The 22,000-nt window shown below is 41.9% G+C and overlaps 4 protein-coding genes and 1 non-coding gene across 5 annotated transcripts; 1 reads left to right on the forward strand and 4 right to left on the reverse strand.

Annotated features, from left to right (window-relative positions):
- Window positions 1–15: 15 nt before the first annotated feature.
- On the reverse strand, window positions 16–1,915 carry LOC113506930. Its single transcript, XR_003401770.1, has one exon. It is a non-coding gene; the product is annotated as a small subunit ribosomal RNA (ribosomal RNA).
- A 1,856-nt stretch (window positions 1,916–3,771) lies between these two features.
- Window positions 3,772–21,984, reverse strand: LOC113506922. Its single transcript, XM_026889773.1, has 2 exons — window positions 19,525–21,984; window positions 3,772–4,599 (listed from the first exon to the last, which is right to left on the reverse strand). Exons 1-2 carry the CDS (start codon window positions 20,680–20,682, stop codon window positions 4,162–4,164), a joined length of 1,596 nt encoding a protein of 531 aa, XP_026745574.1. The 5' UTR covers window positions 20,683–21,984; the 3' UTR covers window positions 3,772–4,161.
- On the forward strand, window positions 6,899–8,280 carry LOC113506924 (calcium-binding protein P-like). The gene has a single exon (XM_026889775.1). It carries the CDS (start codon window positions 6,945–6,947, stop codon window positions 8,241–8,243), a length of 1,299 nt encoding a protein of 432 aa, XP_026745576.1. The 5' UTR covers window positions 6,899–6,944; the 3' UTR covers window positions 8,244–8,280.
- LOC113506923 (leucine-rich repeat-containing protein 71-like) lies at window positions 8,292–11,226 on the reverse strand. Its single transcript, XM_026889774.1, has 2 exons — window positions 10,595–11,226; window positions 8,292–10,242 (listed from the first exon to the last, which is right to left on the reverse strand). The coding sequence occupies exons 1-2, from the start codon at window positions 10,782–10,784 to the stop codon at window positions 8,954–8,956; spliced, it is 1,479 nt and encodes a 492-aa protein (XP_026745575.1). The 5' UTR covers window positions 10,785–11,226; the 3' UTR covers window positions 8,292–8,953.
- LOC113506921 lies at window positions 11,764–17,759 on the reverse strand. Its single transcript, XM_026889772.1, has 2 exons — window positions 13,971–17,759; window positions 11,764–13,408 (listed from the first exon to the last, which is right to left on the reverse strand). Exons 1-2 carry the CDS (start codon window positions 14,821–14,823, stop codon window positions 12,135–12,137), a joined length of 2,127 nt encoding a protein of 708 aa, XP_026745573.1. The 5' UTR covers window positions 14,824–17,759; the 3' UTR covers window positions 11,764–12,134.
- Window positions 21,985–22,000: the final 16 nt, after the last annotated feature.

The raw sequence follows: 22,000 nt of genomic DNA on the forward strand, positions 1-22,000 counted from the left end.
AAAACGGTACATCGTTAATGATCCTTCCGCAGGTTCCCCTACGGAAACCTTGTTACGACTTTTACTTCCTCTAAATGATCAAGTTTGGTCAACTTCCCAGCAACGCCGACGGCCGTGAAGCCACCGCGTGTCGGTCCGAAGACCTCACTAAATCATTCAATCGGTAGTAGCGACGGGCGGTGTGTACAAAGGGCAGGGACGTAATCAACGCGAGCTTATGACTCGCGCTTACTAGGAATTCCTCGTTTATGGGGGATAATTGCAAACCCCAATCCCAGCACGAAGGAGTTTCAGCGGGTTGCCCGGGCCTCTAGGCCAGGGAGAACATGCTGATTCCTTCAGTGTAGCGCGCGTGCGGCCCAGGACATCTAAGGGCATCACAGACCTGTTATTGCTCAATCTCGTGCGGCTCGAAGCCGCCGGTCCCTCTAAGAAGAATTTTAATACGTCGCCAGTGAGTTGCGTGACGCGTAGCCACGCACACCTAAATGACGACGCCTATTTAGCAGGCTAGAGTCTCGTTCGTTACCGGAATTAACCAGACAAATCGCTCCACCAACTAAGAACGGCCATGCACCACCACCCACCGAATCAAGAAAGAGCTGTTAATCTGTCAATCCTTCCGGTGTCCGGGCCTGGTGAGATTTCCCGTGTTGAGTCAAATTAAGCCGCAGGCTCCACTCCTGGTGGTGCCCTTCCGTCAATTCCTTTAAGTTTCAGCTTTGCAACCATACTCCCCCGGAGTCCAAAATCTTTGGTTTCCGGAAGCTGCCCGCCGAGCCATTGTAGTAACGTCGGCGGATCGCTAGATGACATATTTACGGTTAGAACTAGGGCGGTATCTAATCGCCTTCGAACCTCTAACTTTCGTTCTTGATTGATGAAAACACCTTTGGCAAATGCTTTCGCTGATGTTCGTCTTGCGACGATCCAAGAATTTCACCTCTAACGTCGCAATACGAATGCCCCCAGTTATCCCTATTAATCATTACCTCGGAGTTCTGAAAACCAACAAAATAGAACCGAGATCATATTCTATTATTCCATGCACGAAATATTCAAGCAGCATTTTGAGCCCGCTTTGAGCACTCTAATTTGTTCAAAGTAAAATTGTCGGCCCACCTCGACACTCACCGAAGAGCACCGCGATAGGATTTTGATATTGAACCGGCGTATTACCGCCGGCTCACCGACGATATGCTCCGCAGACGTGTCAGTATCACCGCGGATGCGGTGCACCGACAGCGCGGCGCACAAATGCAACTACGAGCTTTTTAACCGCAACAATTTTAGTATACGCTATTGGAGCTGGAATTACCGCGGCTGCTGGCACCAGACTTGCCCTCCAATTGTTCCTCGTTAAAATATTTAAAGTGTACTCATTCCGATTACGAGGCCTCGTAAGAGTCCCGTATCGTTATTTTTCGTCACTACCTCCCGTGCCGGGAGTGGGTAATTTGCGCGCCTGCTGCCTTCCTTGGATGTGGTAGCCGTTTCTCAGGCTCCCTCTCCGGAATCGAACCCTGATTCCCCGTTACCCGTGACAACCATGGTAGTCGCAGAAACTACCATCGAAAGTTGATAAGGCAGACATTTGAAAGATGCGTCGCCGGTACTGGACCATGCGATCGGCAAAAGTTATCCAGATTCATCAAAATTAACGACTTCAGACACATGGCCATCCGTCGATTGGTTTTGATCTAATAAAAGCACTCATCCCATCACTGGTCAGAGTTCTGATTGCATGTATTAGCTCTAGAATTACCACAGTTATCCAAGTAACTGAGTAAGATCTAAGGAACCAAAACTGATATATTGAGCCATTCGCGGTATCGCCTTAATACGGCTTGCACTGAGACATGCATGGCTTAATCTTTGAGACAAGCATATAACTACTGGCAGGATCAACCAGGGAGCTTCATTCATATGAAAGACGTTCTCGTTCGTTTCGATTTTCGATTGCGGTGGTACACACGTATACCGTCCTCTCTCTATATCGATACTTACGAGAAATCCTCATTCCGCGCGTCGACGGATTAACGCAGACGCTTGTACGGGCGAGCTCGTATAATAATTGAGACGAATATTGTTTTCGACGACGACGACGACGACTACGACGACGCCTATAAGGGTACAATATAATGAAAAAACCCCGATGGTGAACGTTCGTATCGAGACACGATTTCATTCACTTTAATAATAATCTCGGTTAACATAATAAAATACGTCAAACAACGATTTAATTGCCCGGATTGTACAGAGTCCGTATTCACTATATTCATTGTTTAGTTTATATATGTAATCATATAATAATGCGTATATAGAACAATACTATTTACACAAAAATAAATAATCGTGATTGAACTCGCGAAAGATTCACATTAGCGTATCCGTGCGCGTTTGAATCGATCACGTCACGATTAAAGTCATATTTTATAACATTTGAACCGTTAACGAATCGTAACGTTGTTACGAACCGACGGTCCACACAGTTGAAGTTACACAAACGCACAACACACACAGTACTACACACTTACATACTAATATATATATATACACTTATATATATATATATAATATGTATGTGTGTTGATCATCTTCATAATAATATTACTACATGTGTGTGTCGTCCATTTTTCGTTCGTAGACGACATTCAGCGACTTAACGTGAAACACACTAACATAATAATGTTCGCGTGTCAACGTTAAGTCGCTGAAAGCTGCGCACGCGCACGCGCACAACATCATACGTGCGCGCATCTGCGCGCGCCGCATGACATTGTTGCAAACTTAAACGTATATAGTATCGGAGGAGAAATACGTTATACGATGAGATATCCACGTACCAAGCGACCGAGTGAACTGAAAAGTTTCGAGATCAGCAGATCAGGGATCGTCGGTGGTGTCATTCAAACACTACCTACCCTCGAGGTGAGTGAAAGCCGACAGTGGAGACCTAGCCCCCGCCCCTACCCTCCCCCCTCCGCTCCTCCCCCACCCACCCAGATATTGGTATTGAATATGTTGAGAGGGTGGCCTCCATCAACCTGAAGAACTAACATCGACCACCACAAAAGAACCTGAGGCGCTGCAGAGCGGGGGTGTGTGGCCGGGGGGGGGGGGGGGGGGGTGCCTGGGTGTTTGTCTAGGTTCAACGACTTGGTGAGTGTTTGAGTCTTCATTGGTGTGGTGTGACACAGACGCCTATGAAGGCAGGAACGCAAGCACCCCCCCCCCCCCCCGCGCGAGCGCGCGTGCCTGCTGGGTTTCTGGTTACTACTACTACTACTACTACTACTACTAGTTAGTAGGTACTATAATACATATATGTATGCATAGTTAGAGATGCGTTTAAGACGCTAAGATCACCCACCATGATATATTTTTTTTGCATTTATATTGTAGTTAGGTAGGTAGGTACCTAGTATGTATGTTCGTTCGAGGTGTGTTCTCGCTCTCAAGCGGCTTGTCACAGCTTGCCCGTGCCGTCGTGGTGTATATGTACGAAGTGAGAGTGCGAGTTAGTTTCGTTTAGCGTTCTTGTTGTGTTATTCGTTTGTTTACATCTACATATCTATGTAATATATTGTCTGAGCGCTTGCTTGTTTCGTTGTTGTATTATTGATATTACGATCGAGATTTACAGGAGGAACGGCTAATAGACGTCAGTTATAATCGATGTAAACTTCATTTGTATCGAGAGAAAGATTATTTTTTTAAATTTCGATGTTCGTTACCGTTCGTGTATTAATTTTTTGACCCGTTACTTACGCTTGTCCTCCAACATGATTGGAGACATTTTTTACAATCCACTTGCATACAAGTTCTCGCAATTATTCCTCTCGCACTTTTATTCTTCATACTGTATCTTTCTTGCATCCTTCCTCATTCATTCTGATGGGTGGGATTCCCATATGCTAGGCCTATTTATTTTTATTCCTATATTACTAGTACTCAGGTAATAATTAGTACACCGGGGTTTTTATTTATTTCTTTCTTAATCTATAACTTATTGTATACTGGGGATATTTGAGGACCCTTTAATATTACATATTTCTTATTTACTAATTTTTATTTACTTATTATAACTACTTACAGTACTATTAACTATGATTTATTTACTTTCCTTTCTTATGGTTGCTAATAAATATGTACCAATATTTATGCAACCATTGTTGCTGTTCTATTTCTATTTATTGCGTGTTTTGCCACTTCCACACAGTACCGTAGGAATCTCTCACGATATTTTTTGCTGCCAATTAATTCGGCAATAGTTGTGTTTGTTAATCTTACGTCCAGCTCAAATTCGAGGTCCTGACGCACCGCCGCATATACTGGGCAATCCAGCAGCAGGTGCGGTATGTCCTCGTCTTTGTCTGGATCGCATATGCACGATGGGTTCCCCTTACACTTGAAACGATTCAAGTATGATGAGAACCCACCATGCCCGGTTAGTACCTGTGTCACTATTCCTACGGGCCGGACCTGTTTCACAATACGGAAGGCAGCTATGGCATCTGGTAGGAACATCTTCGTCACCGAGGCCGTCTCGCCCGATACATATCTCCGATTCCATTCATCGAGCGATCCCATGCGGATTTGGCTTCTGATGAATGAAATCGGACACTATACAGACCAAAGCTACCCTCAGGGCGCTTGAGGATCAGATCCGTGGCCCTGCATATGGCCAGTAATTCCGCTTGGTAGACTGTGCAGTATGCGGCGAGGCTAAGCTTGAGGTTGCGGGTTTCGCCGTCATTATCCCAAATGGATAACGCGGCGCCAACCTTCCCCTCAATCTTGCTGCCGTCGGTGAAGATTCGCACCGTCTGCACATTCCTGCTGTCTACCTGCTCTTGGTCTTCCAAGCATTCGAATTCCAAGGTCATCTGCAGGGCCGGATGAGGAGTTTCTGCAAATCGCGCCGCAGCCTCGATCTCCCTATCTCCGGGGATGTGCCGGGACGACCCTTTCCTGGCTTCATACAGTGCGGCTGCTTCCTGTATGCGCAGGTCCAAAGGTAGTATCCCGGACAGCACCAGGGCAGAGTTGAGCGACACCGTACGGTACGACTTGCATAGCTTCTGCGCGAAACCTCTTTGGATTGAGTTCAGCTTCTTCCGTATTCCGAGCTTAGCGGTAGCGGGAGCCCAGGCCGCGGCTGCGTATGTGATTACCGGTTCTACTGCTGCCGTGTAAATTGTTCTAATTATTTCCTCGTTTAGACCCCAATCTACCTTTGCCGCTCTTGAGAGCCGTTTATAAATTTCAGCGGCTTTAATGCAGACGTTTTTAGTATGCTCATTAAAAGTCATCTTGTCATCGATGGTCAGCCCCAGGAGCTTTATTTTTCTAACCATTTCTATGCTGCTCCCAGCCATGCTCAGAACCGGAGTGTCATATTTTAGTTTGTTGGTCACTAACATGGCGCTCGTTTTGTGCGGTGCGAACCTCAACTTATTATTGACACCCCAGCTATGAACACGGCCCAGGATAGCATTGGTTTTCATGGATAATTCTTTTTTTCGACTTAAACTCATGGTATGGCGTCAGTTCAAACAGAAACCAAGTATATATAAAAAAGTACAACTAAATAAAACAAATACGGTTTCTATAAGCCCCGAGATGACCATAGGGTAGATTTCGTTTCGACTTTTCTCTTTACCTCTCTCGCTCATGTGTTATTACGCATTTGAGTCAAACAGTTAAGCGCTTAATAACTTCGGAGTCTAAGAAATAAAAGACGGTCGCATTCCCTAAACGTTCCACTATTACGGTAAGTGTATCGCGTGACGTCATCGTTGCGAAACTGCTCATCCTCCCACGATCACATCGCCTATTGTGCCTTGTGCCGCAGGGTCCAGCCCGATTGGTCATAATGGCCGGCTTACATTATCTTGGTGCTTAGTAGAAACGTGTAAACGGATATAGAGAGTATACTTAACTCATTCAATGAAGCAAATTTCGCTCTTACTAGTCAGCAGGCTTACTCCCGAAATAAATACGGTTCTGTTTTCGATTTTGTTTTGGTTTTCGATTCCAACCAAGACCGTGTTACGATATCGCTTTATTAGCGTCTCAATCTTTGAATAATTATTGTGCAAACAAGCTTCATTGCGCCTGAAGCCTACTTCCTAGGCAAATGGCGTTTCTGAAAGCTTTAACGTCATTTAATAACGCTCAAATGTATGCAAATGACATGCTCGTCGACAAGTCACGTGACATTGATATGTCATCTCCATAAATTGGAGCGTTTTCCATTGAAGCTAATGGTTGAAGAAATGTCATTTCGGTACAAGGGAGGCGCGGCTTCTTTTTCATAAAAATGTAATGGCTGATCGACATTTTCAGCCGTGGTAAATTTGTGAATTCCTAATGTTTGATGATACATTCATCTCATACTCCGAGTATTATCCGGATAACTTGCCTCTCTAGTTGTACTAAATAACTAAATGTATTCCAGCCTTAACGTTGTAATGCCAGTGTTTTAATCAGCCTGTGTTTCTTTGTTGGTGAACATGATAAACATCTCCGATCCTAAATGAGGTTGTAATGTGCGGACCTTTTTAGTTTTGTGACCTACATTTTCGAGGTTGCGTTTAGGACTAATTTGTTTCTACTGCTTATGGTGTGTTAATCCCTCCATACAAATGAGTATTGGAAGAGAGGTGAATGAAATAAGCAACGCGCAAATTTAAAATATTGGGAACAAATTGGAAGTAAAAATAAAACAGCGGCTTTATAATTGATATAATATAAGTGTAATCTAAAAGATGAATTAAATTTGCTAAAACAATATATGAATAAAAGTAACATTTAAATAGGTATAAAATTAAACATTATTACACAAACGTACTAATAATAAGAAAATTGACTAAAAATAAAAATAAGTAATTAAACATAGTAGCATAAGAATTAAAAAATCATAAAACAATTAATTATAAATGACAACTTATTATGTTCCAGTGCTGCTGGCCGGTGTCATCGCTCAGAACGGGTATGACTACAACAGGCCCAACCGACCCTTCGGCCAGGGAACATCGTCGAGCCGGCCCGGGACATCACCCGGGTCAGGCAGCACCACCCCATCCTACTCCCTCAGACCTCAGAGCGACGACTATAACGGCAACGGAGGTCCAACCACAGGCTACCCGTCAGGACCACAAAACTACCCTAACTCAGGAAACCAGAGACCAGGATACCCCGGCTCGTCATACCCAGGACAAGGCCCCAGTGGGCCCTCTGGTGGCTATCCCGGACAGTCCGATAACTCCTACAATCAAGGACGAGGGCCTACTAGGTATCCAGGTCAAGGATCAAGATACCCCGGACAAGGTCAAAACTATCCTGGACAACCTGGCTCTAATTACGGTACTACAAGTTTTTCTGACACTGGTAGCTACGAAGGCGGTGACTATTCAGCTATTCCTGGTGAACCCGAAATTGATTATCCTGTACTTTCATACATTCCTCAAACTTCGTTCAGCTGCAAGTCTCAACAGTTACCTGGTTACTATGCTGATGTCGACGCACGTTGCCAAGTATTCCACGTTTGCTCAAACAACAGGACCTATGACTTCCTCTGTCCAAACGGAACCATCTTCTCACAAGAGGACTTTGTATGCGTCTGGTGGAACCAGTTCACCTGTGAGTCTGCTCCTGGTTTGTACCAACTGAACGCTAAACTATACGACTACTCTAAAACAGGATCACAATCAAATCAGGACTACCCTTCTAGCTTCAATGATTACCCTGGCTCTTCGTACCCAGGAAATAGAGGACCGCAGGGACCGTCTTCATATCCAGGATCAGGTACCTCACGACCATCAAGCTATCCGGGAAGCTCCGGGCCTACAACACCATATCCTTCAGTCACATTGACCAGCTCTTACCCAGGTTCTCAAAGTTCATCAGGAGGTTACCCTAGCTCACAAGGTCCATCTGGGAGCTATCCTGGATCTCAGGGAACGTCTGACGGTTACCCTGGATCCCAAAACTCTGGAAACTATCCAAACTATCAAGGACCAGGATCTTACCCTAGCGGCCCGCAAGGACCATCGACAGGACCTGGAAGCACAGGATCTGGTTACCCAGGATCCGGACCGAGCACATCCTACCCTGGATCAAGTCCTGGGAATCAAGGCTATCCGTCAGGTAGACCAAGTGGGCCTGGTTACCAGAATGGGAACCGAGGACGACCAGCTCAAAAACCGAACAGAGAATATCTCCCACCTAGAAACTAGAGGTGCCCCTAAAATATAGGCAATGCCAGGAAAAAAAGACTAGAAAAAGCCTACGTGTACCTGATTATATTTGGATTCGATATTACATAAACATAGATACGTAGTTGTAAGTACATACCCGAATAATTAGGAATAAATACCCTAATAACGGGAGCCAGTATTAAGCACAATTTTGACAAACGAAAAAGTTGGTGCTGACTTGTTTAAACTATAAGTAGGTGTATAATCATAAGAAATAATATCTTTAGTTGTTATATCCGTGATAGTTTGTTTTTAATGTTTAACTTTAGTAGATAAAACAAAAAAAATGTGAAATCAAAATTAGACTTAAAAGAGTTCCTTGAGTGTAGTTCAAAACGAAAGTTACCAAAACTAGTATTCGTTATTAAGAAAAAATAAATGTAAAAAAAAACCTGATAACTACGTTAACGTAGACATGTAAAAGCTTAGACGTTAATGTCACTTTTTGTAAATACACAATTGTAATCCAATAAACGAATAAGCAACTGTACGCACTATTGTTTTGGGATGTTCCTTATTCTTCTTCAAGGGTACACCAGTTTCCGATACCCGCCGATAATTATATACATACAAACTTCAAGGGCTTAGAAGTCGCGTACCAAATGATCTCAGTGAAAAGTCACTTAAAAAAAGCTCAATGTCATAATAGGCACCAGGCTCATCACGATCTCATTTCCCCTCTCATTCTCTTATTCACTGAGTGCTTTCTCTTGGTTGGATATAATAACAGTTGATTTCTTCTTGTTTGACATCTTGTCTGTCAAAGATCGACCACCAAAACACTGGATATTTTTGAGCAAGATACTCAGATCCTTCAATTCCTTACATTCCTCAGGCAAATAATTACCTTCCACAATGATATTTAGAAGCCCACACAGACGAGCTGTTTTTGTTCTCTGCTGGTATGATAACAAAGAGATCAGCTGCTGAATGCTTGCGAAAGTTAAGTTGTTGTAAGCCAAGTTTAAATAGCAAAGCACTAAGTTACCTACACTGAAGCAATGCCCATTCAACACCTTAGTTGTTTCAACGCCAAAAGGGTCTTCGAAGGGCCCCATCATATCTGCAACCATTATTTCCACCTTCGCCTTCATCCCTTCGTCTGACAAACTCTCTCTCACTTTTTCTTTTCTAGCACTGTGACCCCTCGAAGGCGCTGATCTTTTCGATGACTTTTTTGAAGTATGATCTTCCAGTTTGAATTCACAAAGACCTCTGTGGATAAGTTCTTGTTTTTTATTCAAATAATCCGCAAGTCGCTTACGCTTGGCTATTATTTCTTCTGAGGTCAAAGGAAATTGTTTAAGTACTTCAAAGATGAAGTTTGCACCGACGTCAGTTATTTGATTGCCCGCTACGTTCAAATACCGCAAATGTCTATTAGTTCTGAGGGCAGCTCCTAAATGTTCAGCTCCGACGTCCGTTATGTAGTTGGTAGACAGATTTAGAGTAACCAGTGTATTTTCAGCAGGCTCTAAGTATTTCAGTCTTGCGGCAATACGTTCACACACAATATCATTTATATTGCACCTAGCTAGCGATAGACTTCGTATAGAAGATGTGTCGCATAGAAGAACGTCGTAGTTGCCTTCTCGAAGAGGTGATTGATCGAGACAAACTTCGGTTATATTAGTAAGGGGAAGCAACTTACTCAATTCATGAATGGTGTACATATCAACCTTACAACCCTTTATTACAAACTTTTGCAGATTTTTATTGAAGGGAGCTATCAACGCTATGAGTCGCATGAGAACCCACGGAATAGCATGGTACTGATATTTGTTCATATGTATTTCTGTCAGTCGATTCAAATGATCGTAATACGTCATGACAAGTAAAGTGTGATCATCGAGTACTAGCGACTTCTCTGTCCTGGTATCATCATCGGAAGTTACTATATCTGTCAACTGAGGGATGATACTCTTGCGTTTGAATTTTGATTTTGATTCATATTTCTTTCCACTTTTAGATACGGCATCTAGAAATTAAAACGGAGTGAATTGTAACGAACGAGAGGCTCTGAAAATCGGGAATGCAGCTTGGAAAAGCACCCACTAACTTTTAATATTGTTTTTTTACTGTAAATATATATAACGTATTTTAATAAACATTACCATTCAACTCCTCGTTTTATAATATTATGTAAGGTATAATTGTATCGTCTTTAATTGAAAAGACTACTTATTAGATCGAACGCTGAAATAATTTGTCAACTCGGACCAGGAGTTCCAGGTGCTTCAAACTCTTCAATTTTATTTTATTATGGCACTCTAACGACTTATTCACAAACAAAATTTTTGCATAAGGATAATATAGCGGAAGATTCTTACCTCGATTGATTTCTTTTCCGACAGTTACAGAAATCGGGCAGTCGAAGTGTTTGCATGATGTTCCTATAAATTCATCGAAGTCTAATGGTTTCCCTGGTTTCCCATCCTCAGAACGGAGGGAGAGTAATGATCTTGTCAGTTCTACTTTATCTAGCTTAAACGATCTCAATGACACCGCCCTCAGCGTCATTTCACAAGAACAAAAAAACACAATAAAAAATTAAATTATATCAAATGTTATAAATACGATATATGAAAACTAATGTATATTTTTACAATGAAAAACTGTTGAGATGTTCATGTGACCAATGATGTATGTGCAACTTTTGAATTATGTCAATCAAGGGTCACGACTACGAAGTTCATAGATTGCTTGATCAAAACTTACACCGAAAAAGGAGGTCTTGTTTCTTTTTTTCTCCTGCACTTACAGATCGTATTTATACTTTGCGAGTTTGTGATTACTCAGTACTTATACTGAAGAATCATAAAACTCAAAATCTTTAAACAGTGTTTTGGAAAACATTCACACAAATCATTTGAACGTATTTTACTAGCATTGCCTTGTTGCTGCGTGTGTAATCCTTTTAAATGCCTTTAACATAAAAGAGAGTAATTTATAACAGGTTCAAAAGATATTAGTTGCGTACCCCATTTCGTTTATAAATATGGCATGTCCGCACTCACAAGTCACAGATTTCAAAGAAATAGGTGTGTCCTAAAGTTTTAACTGACTTTGCTGTGTAAACATATACCAAGCAGCGTCAAACCTTCCTCTTTCCCTGAACGACAATCGTGGGGGCCTACCATCTTATAAAGGAAAATTACCATAGAAAGATAAAAATAAGTTTTTTGAAGTGTACTATTAAATATAAGGCTATTACTGCTTCCTCTCTCCTAAGTTATTGCTGTGCCCAACAATAATGGTTCTGTATCATTACATTTTCAAGACCATCATGTATATTATGGAACGCAATAAATCATTCAGTATTGAGTATTAATGCAGATGTGGAAGAGAGACACCCCTCTACGCCATGTAGTGCGCTATCACACTTATACAACTGCAATAACATAATTTTAAACATGGTTGTTGGTCCGCTGACTCTTCCAAAGCATGGCTATACCCTACATAAGATAAGGGTAGGATGGTTAGGAATAAAATCAATTCATTCATATTGTACATACACTTTATTAGTATTAGGTACACAATAATTCAAACAATTATGCTAAACTAAATTAAACGTAAACTTAAAACGTATTTCTGATACTTAAAAGATCTAAAGTGAATAAATGAACTGATTACCTGACTGTACCTGCAAAGTTTAAATATATTTAATAACTAAATACCTGGTGTACTAAATACAGTATACAACCAAACAAAACTTATGAAACAGTACTTAATCGTAAGGCTTTGAGAACCACGTCATTTCTTTGGTCTTAGAAAATAAAGTTTCTTCATTCCTTCTGAATGAACGAACTTACTAAATCGGAGTATAAAAAAACTCAAACAGCCTTCTTCTTATACATTACCTTTTCATAATCACTGAGTGTGTGTTTTCGACATCAATTTTCTTATCAGCGATGATGTTCGAGTCTTTCGAGGCGTAGGCGTCAAATCAGAAATAACTTTCTTCAAACACGCGTCGATTACATCAAGCTCCTCGCACTTCGGGGGCATCCAGTTCCCATCCAACGTAATCCGGATCAGACCAGTTTCAGGCAAAACTTTTTCAACCTCCGCCTGATATGTTACCACGTCCCGAATTTTAAGGATTGACTGATACTCCAAATCATTATATGCGATGTTCAAAGAAGAAAAAATAAGGTTACCCTTCGAATATATGTAACCATCCTGATTGATAACATTATCGCCACAATAGGGATCCTTGAAATCTCCCACTATGGCTGTGGTCATAATTTCCGCTTGTGCCGTCAAATTTTCGTCCAGAATTCGTTTTGATTTCCTTCGCATACGCTTCACACTAAATATATTCTTCTTTCCTATTGTACTTTCGCCATCTTCACTTTTACCTTGTTTCAGCTCTTCTAAGCACCTGTTGTACACTATCGCTCTGTTCTGCATGTATCGTATCTTTCTACTTTTCATATCGATTTGCTCCTGGGTGGTCAAAGCAAATTGTTTTAAAGAGCCGATGATGGCTTCGAAGCCCTTATCGGTGATTTTGTTTCCTGATAAATTGAGATGCAACAAAGTTCGATTCTTCCTCAACATAGTTCCAATACGCTTAGCCCCAACATCGGTTATATCGTTCGACGCTAATTCTAAAATTCTAAGGCTTTCTGAAGACGGACATCCGTAATCGATACAGGAGATAATTTTAGCACAAACTGCGTCGTTTATTTTGCATCTATTTAGAGACAAATATTTTACCTGCGCCTCAATTTCAAGTAAAATATAATAGTTTCCCTGACAAACGCTTGAATCGTCAAAACAAAGTTCTGTTATATGCGAATGGGGGAGTAATTTGGATATTTCGTAGATGATCTCGTCGGAGAGACCACCCCTACGAAAAGTGAGTCGGTTCCAAGCAGAATGAAATGAGATGCAGAGGCTAAACGCGTGAATAATTTTTCTCGAGATTTTGAAGGGGCATCCAGATATGCTTACTTCGACAAGTTTTCGCTTATTGTTATATACTGTTTTCATATGAACAACTCTGTCATGCATTCCGTACTCGAATACTTTGTCTGATCCGGAAGAGCCATGATGATCGCCTACTAGTGGAGCTGCGCTCTTGTGTCTCCCTCTACGAAAAATCCGAGATTTTCGTATGTCTTGTCTAACGTAGTCCTCTAAAATAGAAAAGATAAAATCAATCTGTTAAAGAGTGATTACCAAAACGGAAGATAAGGTAGAAAAGTAATAAGTTGTATAAAATAAAATTATATAATTGAACATTTGGTAATAAGATGGAATAACTTAGAATTTGACGAAAAATTGCCAATTGACAATATACTTCCTCTCCTCTCTAAAGTATAAACATTGGAACATTATATGCCTTACAATTTAGGTAAAGCAATGAGTGTTAAAACAACAACACTAGCTAAGCATTCAATAAAAGATTATCCTCTTCGTTGTTTTACGCCTGATTGAACAGTCAAATGGCTCAAGGCAGAAATAAACTGTTATATTTTTAAAGTTTATTGAAGCAATCAATAAACTTTAAAAATATAACAGTTACGTTACGAATCATCGGTACATTTACATAATATAACAAAATATATATATTAGTTATCGATAAAATTCAAGAAAGGTGGGAATGATTTGGCAAATTTGAAACTAAACGTTTAAACGGTATCCAGCACACCAACGTAGTTTCAGCCCATAATTTATAAGAAATAAAATTTGAATAACCTTGATTCATTTTGGTCACGAGAACATTATTTGAGGCACACCATTGTGCGCAAACCCAAGGTATAAATGCATCAAATTGTAAAGGAGTCGGTATGCCTGAACCCTGAACATCTTCATGCACATCTGAATCCACCGATAGCCTTCCTAAAACGTTGCTACGGTTAGTGCTTGTGAGCATTAACACTCTTTCCTTTTCTGATCTTAACATTTTATAAATACAGGCCGTCACGTCTACATGGCTTGTGTAGCGAATGTTTCCCCTTATGGTATCGAAAGTTGGAAGAACGCCACTGTTGAGAACGTGCAGGTCAAGTTCATGCAGGGCCCCGACGAAGTCCTCACCTCTGCTGTCCGTGGTTGTGCTGCCCCACCAGTTGCTCTTTGCGTTGGCGTCGCCTCCCAGGATAAGGTCTGTTTTAAGCGTTCCTACTATTTGCTTCAGTTGGTCCAAGTAGGGCTCGATCGGTTGGTTAGGCTCGAAGTAGTATGAGATCAACGCGACCCTCCACGCCTCAGTTTGGACTTCGGCTACTGCAATGTTAGTCGTGGTCAGCCCAGGATGCTGAATTACATTCAGGTCTGGGTTGAACACAACTATTGCTGCCTTGGTGATCCCTTCATTTCCTTCCGAGGCCTGAAAGACTCGCGCTCCCACATAACTCTTCATCCTTCTCGAGCCGCCAACGTATGGTTCTTGGACCAAAGCCACGGCTATGCGACGACTTTGGGCTTCGACAAGTAGTTCCTGGGTCGCTAGATTTTTGCGTTGTAGATTTGCTTGCGCAACCCAGTGGGGAACGTTAACTCTTTGAGTGCCCTCAGCAATACGCAACCGTTGAGCGGGCCAAAGCATCCCATCTTTTTCTTATTGGGCAGGTTTGGTCGAAGACATTGTGCTCTGAGTTTGCCATTCCCGCCTTTTCGCAATTTTTACATTTCGGCGGAGTTCCGGTAAGGAATTCGGAGCATTCGGATTTAAGGTGGGGTCCACCGCAGTGGCTACAGAGATCTGCCGCGCCAGTGCAGTATCGTTTACTATGGCCGTAACCCAAACAGCGCGTGCACTGCACCAGCGGAGTCTGGTCTTCTATTCTCACTGGCTGTAGGTCGATTTGGACTGTCTTCTTGGCGGTTGCCCTTTGCCAAATTACCGGTGAGACGCTAATCACTGCGTGACATGTATGTGGATTCCTCGCCCTTTTCCTGTACCGAAACTCCATCCGGTCCTCCTTTTTATCTATTCCAGCGAAAAGATCTTTGTTTTGGTTCTTCAAAGCCTTCAGTATATCTTGGTCCTTATGGACACTGAGCACTCCCCGAAGAACCAAAAGTGGGTCTCGATTTTTAATGTCTTCTACTATGAGGTGTTCTTTCACTTCGCTCAGTTTGGTCTTCAGCTTTTCCCTCTCAGCCTCGGTACTCAACCCTATAATAACCTTTCTGTCCTTGGCCTTCCTCACCCTACGCACCTCAACCCATCCCTCCTTGGCATCAACGGCTTCCCTAATTTTACCGAGCACCTCTTCGCCCGTGTCCTGATTGTCGGTTGATGTAACTACCACTGAGTGAAGAGTCTCTCCGAACCTGGGTGTTCCCCCACTCTGGACTGGTGTGCTAGCGGTTATGCTCGCGTATGTGGTCGTAGTCACTCTTTCGAGCAGTTCCTTTTGCTTGGTCATTTGCTCTTTCAGGTCGGCCATCATGATGTTGTTTTCACGGAGGAGCTTTGCGTGCTCCTCGATGTGGGAACCCTGAAGAGCTACTTCGGGAATACTTGCCGTGTCCAGCACATGCTGAAGGGGTGTGTTAAGCTTCTCTCCGTTCTCCGTTGACAAGCTTTTCATTTCAGTCTCTATGTTCTTGATTAGGGAGAGGAGTCTAGTAAGGGCTGACAACACCTCCTCTTTAATCTCTCGCTTAAGATTGCCAGCTTTGTTCAAATGGAGCTTCGCCCGCGCGACACACTCCCTGGCCTCTATGGTTCTACTTTTAATAAGCCGTTGGGGGTTCAGGCCTGTTGGATATTGAGGAGGCGTTTTCACAGTTTGCGTTGCAGGTTTCCTGATTGGGGGGCTGGCGCTTGTGCCTGCCCTAACTGCCTCCCAATCATCTATTCTGTCTCCAATGCTTCGCCGCTCTGCGGCTCCCAATTCAGATTTCTTGGGTGAGGCTTTTGCCGGTTTTTGCGGGGGAGTTCTAATGCCCGACATCATATTCTTGGAGGTAAGCGTCAATAGTTAACAGTAAATCGGAAAGCGGTAAAGAAGAGGTAAGTAGAAAAATAATATAAATAAAATAAAATAAAACGTACTTATATCTAATGCAGTAACACTAAACAGTTATTGTATATGGGTCGCGGTTAATTCCTCTACTAGATAGAGTAAGTCTAGCGTAGCGCTGGGTTTATTCAGCCTACCGTCAAAATCCTGACTGTTGGGAGTTTCAGTTGGCAGAACAAAACACGGTATTTACAATTTGACTATACAATAATGTTGAATTTAATCTTATTAATAATTTTATTTTTATTTTACAGGTTACAGGTGATACAGCGGAGCAACAACAAGGAGGATTCAAGGTAAGAGAAGAAAAAAAAAAAAATTTTTTACAATACAAAAAATAAAAAATCTAAAAAAAATTTCAAAAAAAAGATTTCCAATTCGTTTTTTAATGATTTAATACATTCAGTAAATAGTCCTTCTCGAGCCCTTTTCAACGAACCCAATCTCGCCCTCCTATGCCGAGTGGTTCCGGAGATATAACTGTTTGAAATTCCAGACTTTCTCAAAAAAAAAACTGCCTGGATTTATTAAAGTAGGAATTACTCAGGACCTATGGCTCGTACATGGGCGTGCTTGGGCTCGTTTTTCAGGTCTTGATCCAGGCTATACAGTGGTGATGTTAAAATGCCTGAAAATTTCAGACTCCTGAAAACTGAAATTTTTCAGCTTATCTAAAAGAAAATGTTCTGCCTGTGTGTCCAAAGAAAACCCCGTGTCTCTAGGATCACTAGTTCGGAAGCTAGAGCCAATCAAAAAGAGGGTTTGACAGTTGTCAAACTGTCAAAGTCAAACTTTGCACTAAAATAACTTCGTCCCCAGTGATCGTAGAACAGTGGTGTTTTCACTATTCTGGGTCAGTTTTTATGGGTCTATCTGAAAATTGAAGTTTCAGGACACCGAAAAATTTCAGGCCGGATCCGCCTGAAAACTAGATTGCAGGATAAAGAGGACGCTGCCAAGGCCCCCGCAAAAATCCCCGGCCCGCTACGACCAACGAGTCGAGAGATATGGGCAAATGAAAATAGCCAATATGGCGGCCCAGCTGTCAAACGCTGTCTTTAGACAGCTATATCTCCTCAACCGCTAGCCGCAGAGAGACGCGGTCTTCACAGGTAATACCAGGCCGACCTTCTCTGCGCAATTCTATGGCTTTCAGGCCTGAAAAATTTCAGCTCCTGAAAACTGCTGAAAACGTAAGGATAATAATCCTTAACTAGTCCTAAAGCTACTACAAAAAATTCGGGTTGTCTGAGTCCAAAAACGACCGAGTTATGGCGTCCCAAAGTTTCTAGACTGAAAAAAATACAAAGTCTGGAAATCTATCTCGGCCGTTTTTGAAGATATTTGGCCCGTCTTTGGGCGAAAGTCAACTACAATATATATAAGGAACACTATACAAGCAAAAAATTTGAACTTTTCAGTTAGATCTAGAGTTCCAGGCAAAAATCTAGATATTTGTATAACTTTGTCAGTTTTGAAGATAAAATTTTGAAAAAAATTGTTAAATTTAAAGAATTTTAAGGACTTTCGAATAATAAAAACAGAATAAAATAATTTAAAAAAATTTCATAAAAAATTTAAGAAAAACAAAATTTTCATGAATTTTACTATAAAAACAAATCTAATTAATCTAAAATTTTTCTCTGCTTACAGGTGTCTTCGGCAGGTCAGCGCGCACCAGGCAGCAGCAAAAAATTTGGGGGTCACAGCTTTTGTTTCCGAGATATAAGGTCCTAAAGTTGGTGTTTTTAATATTTAATATCTCGGCCCCCCAAAGAGATAAAATTCGAAACTAACCGGTTTCAGTCTTGCTCCAATAAGGTCTTCAAACTGGCAAAGTCCCAGCGTCGTAACTTCAATATTCAGGAAACTCGTGTGCCAATTTGAGGTTAGGAAAAACCCTGTTTTTCCGTTTCCTACTTCGGCGGATGATCCGATTTTCTCGAGTGAGGTGTCGATAGATGCGTCTTGATGAGGCTCACACGATGGAATAAAATTTAAAGTAGGTCGCAGATCTCGTTGCGAAGTTATAGCACAAAAACTGTTTTCACACTTAGTCAAAAACACGTGTTTTTCAGTTTTTCGTCACTAAAATTTTTTCCAAGTTTTTCCGGCTCACTCGCGATATTAATTCGGATGCGCGGCACCGAGACACAACTTTTGGTATATAGCTTGTTGCTCTACGACCACAAAAACCCAATATTTAGGAATTTTTTGTACGGAGCAGTATGTTTTTCTGACTGATTCGGCCCGTGGTTGGACTCAGACTGGTTAGGTTAGGTTAGGTTAGGTTAGGTTAGGTTAGGTTAGGTTAGGTTAGGTTAGGTTAGGTTAGGTTAGGTTAGGTTAGGTTAGGTTAGGTTAGGTTAGGTTAGGTTAGGTTAGGTTAGGTTAGGTTTTTTTTTTTTTTTTTTTTTTTTTTTTTTTTTTTTTTTTTTTTTTGTACAGCTTGTCCTCCAACATGATTGGAGACATTTTTTACAATCCACTTGCATACAAGTTCTCGCAATTATTCCTCTCGCACTTTTATTCTTCATACTGTATCTTTCTTGCATCCTTCCTCATTCATTCTGATGGGTGGGATTCCCATATGCTAGGCCTATTTATTTTTATTCCTATATTACTAGTACTCAGGTAATAATTAGTACACCGGGGTTTTTATTTATTTCTTTCTTAATCTATAACTTATTGTATACTGGGGATATTTGAGGACCCTTTAATATTACATATTTCTTATTTACTAATTTTTATTTACTTATTATAACTACTTACAGTACTATTAACTATGATTTATTTACTTTCCTTTCTTATGGTTGCTAATAAATATGTACCAATATTTATGCAACCATTGTTGCTGTTCTATTTCTATTTATTGCGTGTTTTGCCACTTCCACACAGTACCGTAGGAATCTCTCACGATATTTTTTGCTGCCAATTAATTCGGCAATAGTTGTGTTTGTTAATCTTACGTCCAGCTCAAATTCGAGGTCCTGACGCACCGCCGCATATACTGGGCAATCCAGCAGCAGGTGCGGTATGTCCTCGTCTTTGTCTGGATCGCATATGCACGATGGGTTCCCCTTACACTTGAAACGATTCAAGTATGATGAGAACCCACCATGCCCGGTTAGTACCTGTGTCACTATTCCTACGGGCCGGACCTGTTTCACAATACGGAAGGCAGCTATGGCATCTGGTAGGAACATCTTCGTCACCGAGGCCGTCTCGCCCGATACATATCTCCGATTCCATTCATCGAGCGATCCCATGCGGATTTGGCTTCTGATGAATGAAATCGGACACCGATCGTAGTCCGGCTTCCTCCGCGACGAAAGTGCTGCCTCCTTCGCCAGCTCATCCGCGCGCTCATTCCCCGGCAGTCCAGCGTGGGCTTTCACCCAGAACAGAGCAATAGCTTTGCCCTGGTGCGAAGCCTGAGCCAGGTTTTTTCGCGCCGATACTGCCAGGGGGTGGAGAGAGCCAGGGTTTGCAAGCGTCATCAATGCCGACATTGAATCACTATACAGACCAAAGCTACCCTCAGGGCGCTTGAGGATCAGATCCGTGGCCCTGCATATGGCCAGTAATTCCGCTTGGTAGACTGTGCAGTATGCGGCGAGGCTAAGCTTGAGGTTGCGGGTTTCGCCGTCATTATCCCAAATGGATAACGCGGCGCCAACCTTCCCCTCAATCTTGCTGCCGTCGGTGAAGATTCGCACCGTCTGCACATTCCTGCTGTCTACCTGCTCTTGGTCTTCCAAGCATTCGAATTCCAAGGTCATCTGCAGGGCCGGATGAGGAGTTTCTGCAAATCGCGCCGCAGCCTCGATCTCCCTATCTCCGGGGATGTGCCGGGACGACCCTTTCCTGGCTTCATACAGTGCGGCTGCTTCCTGTATGCGCAGGTCCAAAGGTAGTATCCCGGACAGCACCAGGGCAGAGTTGAGCGACACCGTACGGTACGACTTGCATAGCTTCTGCGCGAAACCTCTTTGGATTGAGTTCAGCTTCTTCCGTATTCCGAGCTTAGCGGTAGCGGGAGCCCAGGCCGCGGCTGCGTATGTGATTACCGGTTCTACTGCTGCCGTGTAAATTGTTCTAATTATTTCCTCGTTTAGACCCCAATCTACCTTTGCCGCTCTTGAGAGCCGTTTATAAATTTCAGCGGCTTTAATGCAGACGTTTTTAGTATGCTCATTAAAAGTCATCTTGTCATCGATGGTCAGCCCCAGGAGCTTTATTTTTCTAACCATTTCTATGCTGCTCCCAGCCATGCTCAGAACCGGAGTGTCATATTTTAGTTTGTTGGTCACTAACATGGCGCTCGTTTTGTGCGGTGCGAACCTCAACTTATTATTGACACCCCAGCTATGAACACGGCCCAGGATAGCATTGGTTTTCATGGATAATTCTTTTTTTCGACTTAAACTCATGGTATGGCGTCAGTTCAAACAGAAACCAAGTATATATAAAAAAGTACAACTAAATAAAACAAATACGGTTTCTATAAGCCCCGAGATGACCATAGGGTAGATTTCGTTTCGACTTTTCTCTTTACCTCTCTCGCTCATGTGTTATTACGCATTTGAGTCAAACAGTTAAGCGCTTAATAACTTCGGAGTCTAAGAAATAAAAGACGGTCGCATTCCCTAAACGTTCCACTATTACGGTAAGTGTATCGCGTGACGTCATCGTTGCGAAACTGCTCATCCTCCCACGATCACATCGCCTATTGTGCCTTGTGCCGCAGGGTCCAGCCCGATTGGTCATAATGGCCGGCTTACATTATCTTGGTGCTTAGTAGAAACGTGTAAACGGATATAGAGAGTATACTTAACTCATTCAATGAAGCAAATTTCGCTCTTACTAGTCAGCAGGCTTACTCCCGAAATAAATACGGTTCTGTTTTCGATTTTGTTTTGGTTTTCGATTCCAACCAAGACCGTGTTACGATATCGCTTTATTAGCGTCTCAATCTTTTGAATAATTATTGTGCAAAACAAGCTTCATTGCGCCTGAAGCCTACTTCCTAGGCAAATGGCGTTTCTGAAAGCTTTAACGTCATTTAATAACGCTCAAATGTATGCAAATGACATGCTCGTCGACAAGTCACGTGACATTGATATGTCATCTCCATAAATTGGAGCGTTTTCCATTGAAGCTAATGGTTGAAGAAATGTCATTTCGGTACAAGGGAGGCGCGGCTTCTTTTTCATAAAAATGTAATGGCTGATCGACATTTTCAGCCGTGGTAAATTTGTGAATTCCTAATGTTTGATGATACATTCATCTCATACTCCGAGTATTATCCGGATAACTTGCCTCTCTAGTTGTACTAAATAACTAAATGTATTCCAGCCTTAACGTTGTAATGCCAGTGTTTTAATCAGCCTGTGTTTCTTTGTTGGTGAACATGATAAACATCTCCGATCCTAAATGAGGTTGTAATGTGCGGACCTTTTTAGTTTTGTGACCTACATTTTCGAGGTTGCGTTTAGGACTAATTTGTTTCTACTGCTTATGGTGTGTTAATCCCTCCATACAAATGAGTATTGGAAGAGAGGTGAATGAAATAAGCAACGCGCAAATTTAAAATATTGGGAACAAATTGGAAGTAAAAATAAAACAGCGGCTTTATAATTGATATAATATAAGTGTAATCTAAAAGATGAATTAAATTTGCTAAAACAATATATGAATAAAAGTAACATTTAAATAGGTATAAAATTAAACATTATTACACAAACGTAC

The sequence above is a fragment of the Trichoplusia ni genome, unplaced genomic scaffold (genome assembly GCF_003590095.1).
Source record: "Trichoplusia ni isolate ovarian cell line Hi5 unplaced genomic scaffold, tn1 tig00000143, whole genome shotgun sequence".
In the NCBI taxonomy this organism is placed as follows: domain Eukaryota; kingdom Metazoa; phylum Arthropoda; class Insecta; order Lepidoptera; family Noctuidae; genus Trichoplusia; species Trichoplusia ni.

Excerpts from the sequence above, each read along its gene's own strand:
- LOC113506922 (XM_026889773.1), bottom strand. The coding sequence starts at position 20,682 with ATGAGTTTAAGTCGAAAAAAAGAATTATCCATGAAAACCAATGCTATC. Across the intron at positions 4,600-19,524 it reads TTTCATTCATCAGAAGCCAA|ATCCGCATGGGATCGCTCGA; the intron begins ATCCGCATGGGA and ends ATCAGAAGCCAA.
- LOC113506924 (XM_026889775.1), top strand. The coding sequence starts at position 6,945 with ATGACAACTTATTATGTTCCAGTGCTGCTGGCCGGTGTCATCGCTCAG.
- LOC113506921 (XM_026889772.1), bottom strand. The coding sequence starts at position 14,823 with ATGCTTTGGCCCGCTCAACGGTTGCGTATTGCTGAGGGCACTCAAAGA. Across the intron at positions 13,409-13,970 it reads CGTGACCAAAATGAATCAAG|AGGACTACGTTAGACAAGAC; the intron begins GTTATTCAAATT and ends TTTCTATTTTAG.
- LOC113506923 (XM_026889774.1), bottom strand. The coding sequence starts at position 10,784 with ATGACGCTGAGGGCGGTGTCATTGAGATCGTTTAAGCTAGATAAAGTA. Across the intron at positions 10,243-10,594 it reads CGGAAAAGAAATCAATCGAG|ATGCCGTATCTAAAAGTGGA; the intron begins GTAAGAATCTTC and ends TTTAATTTCTAG.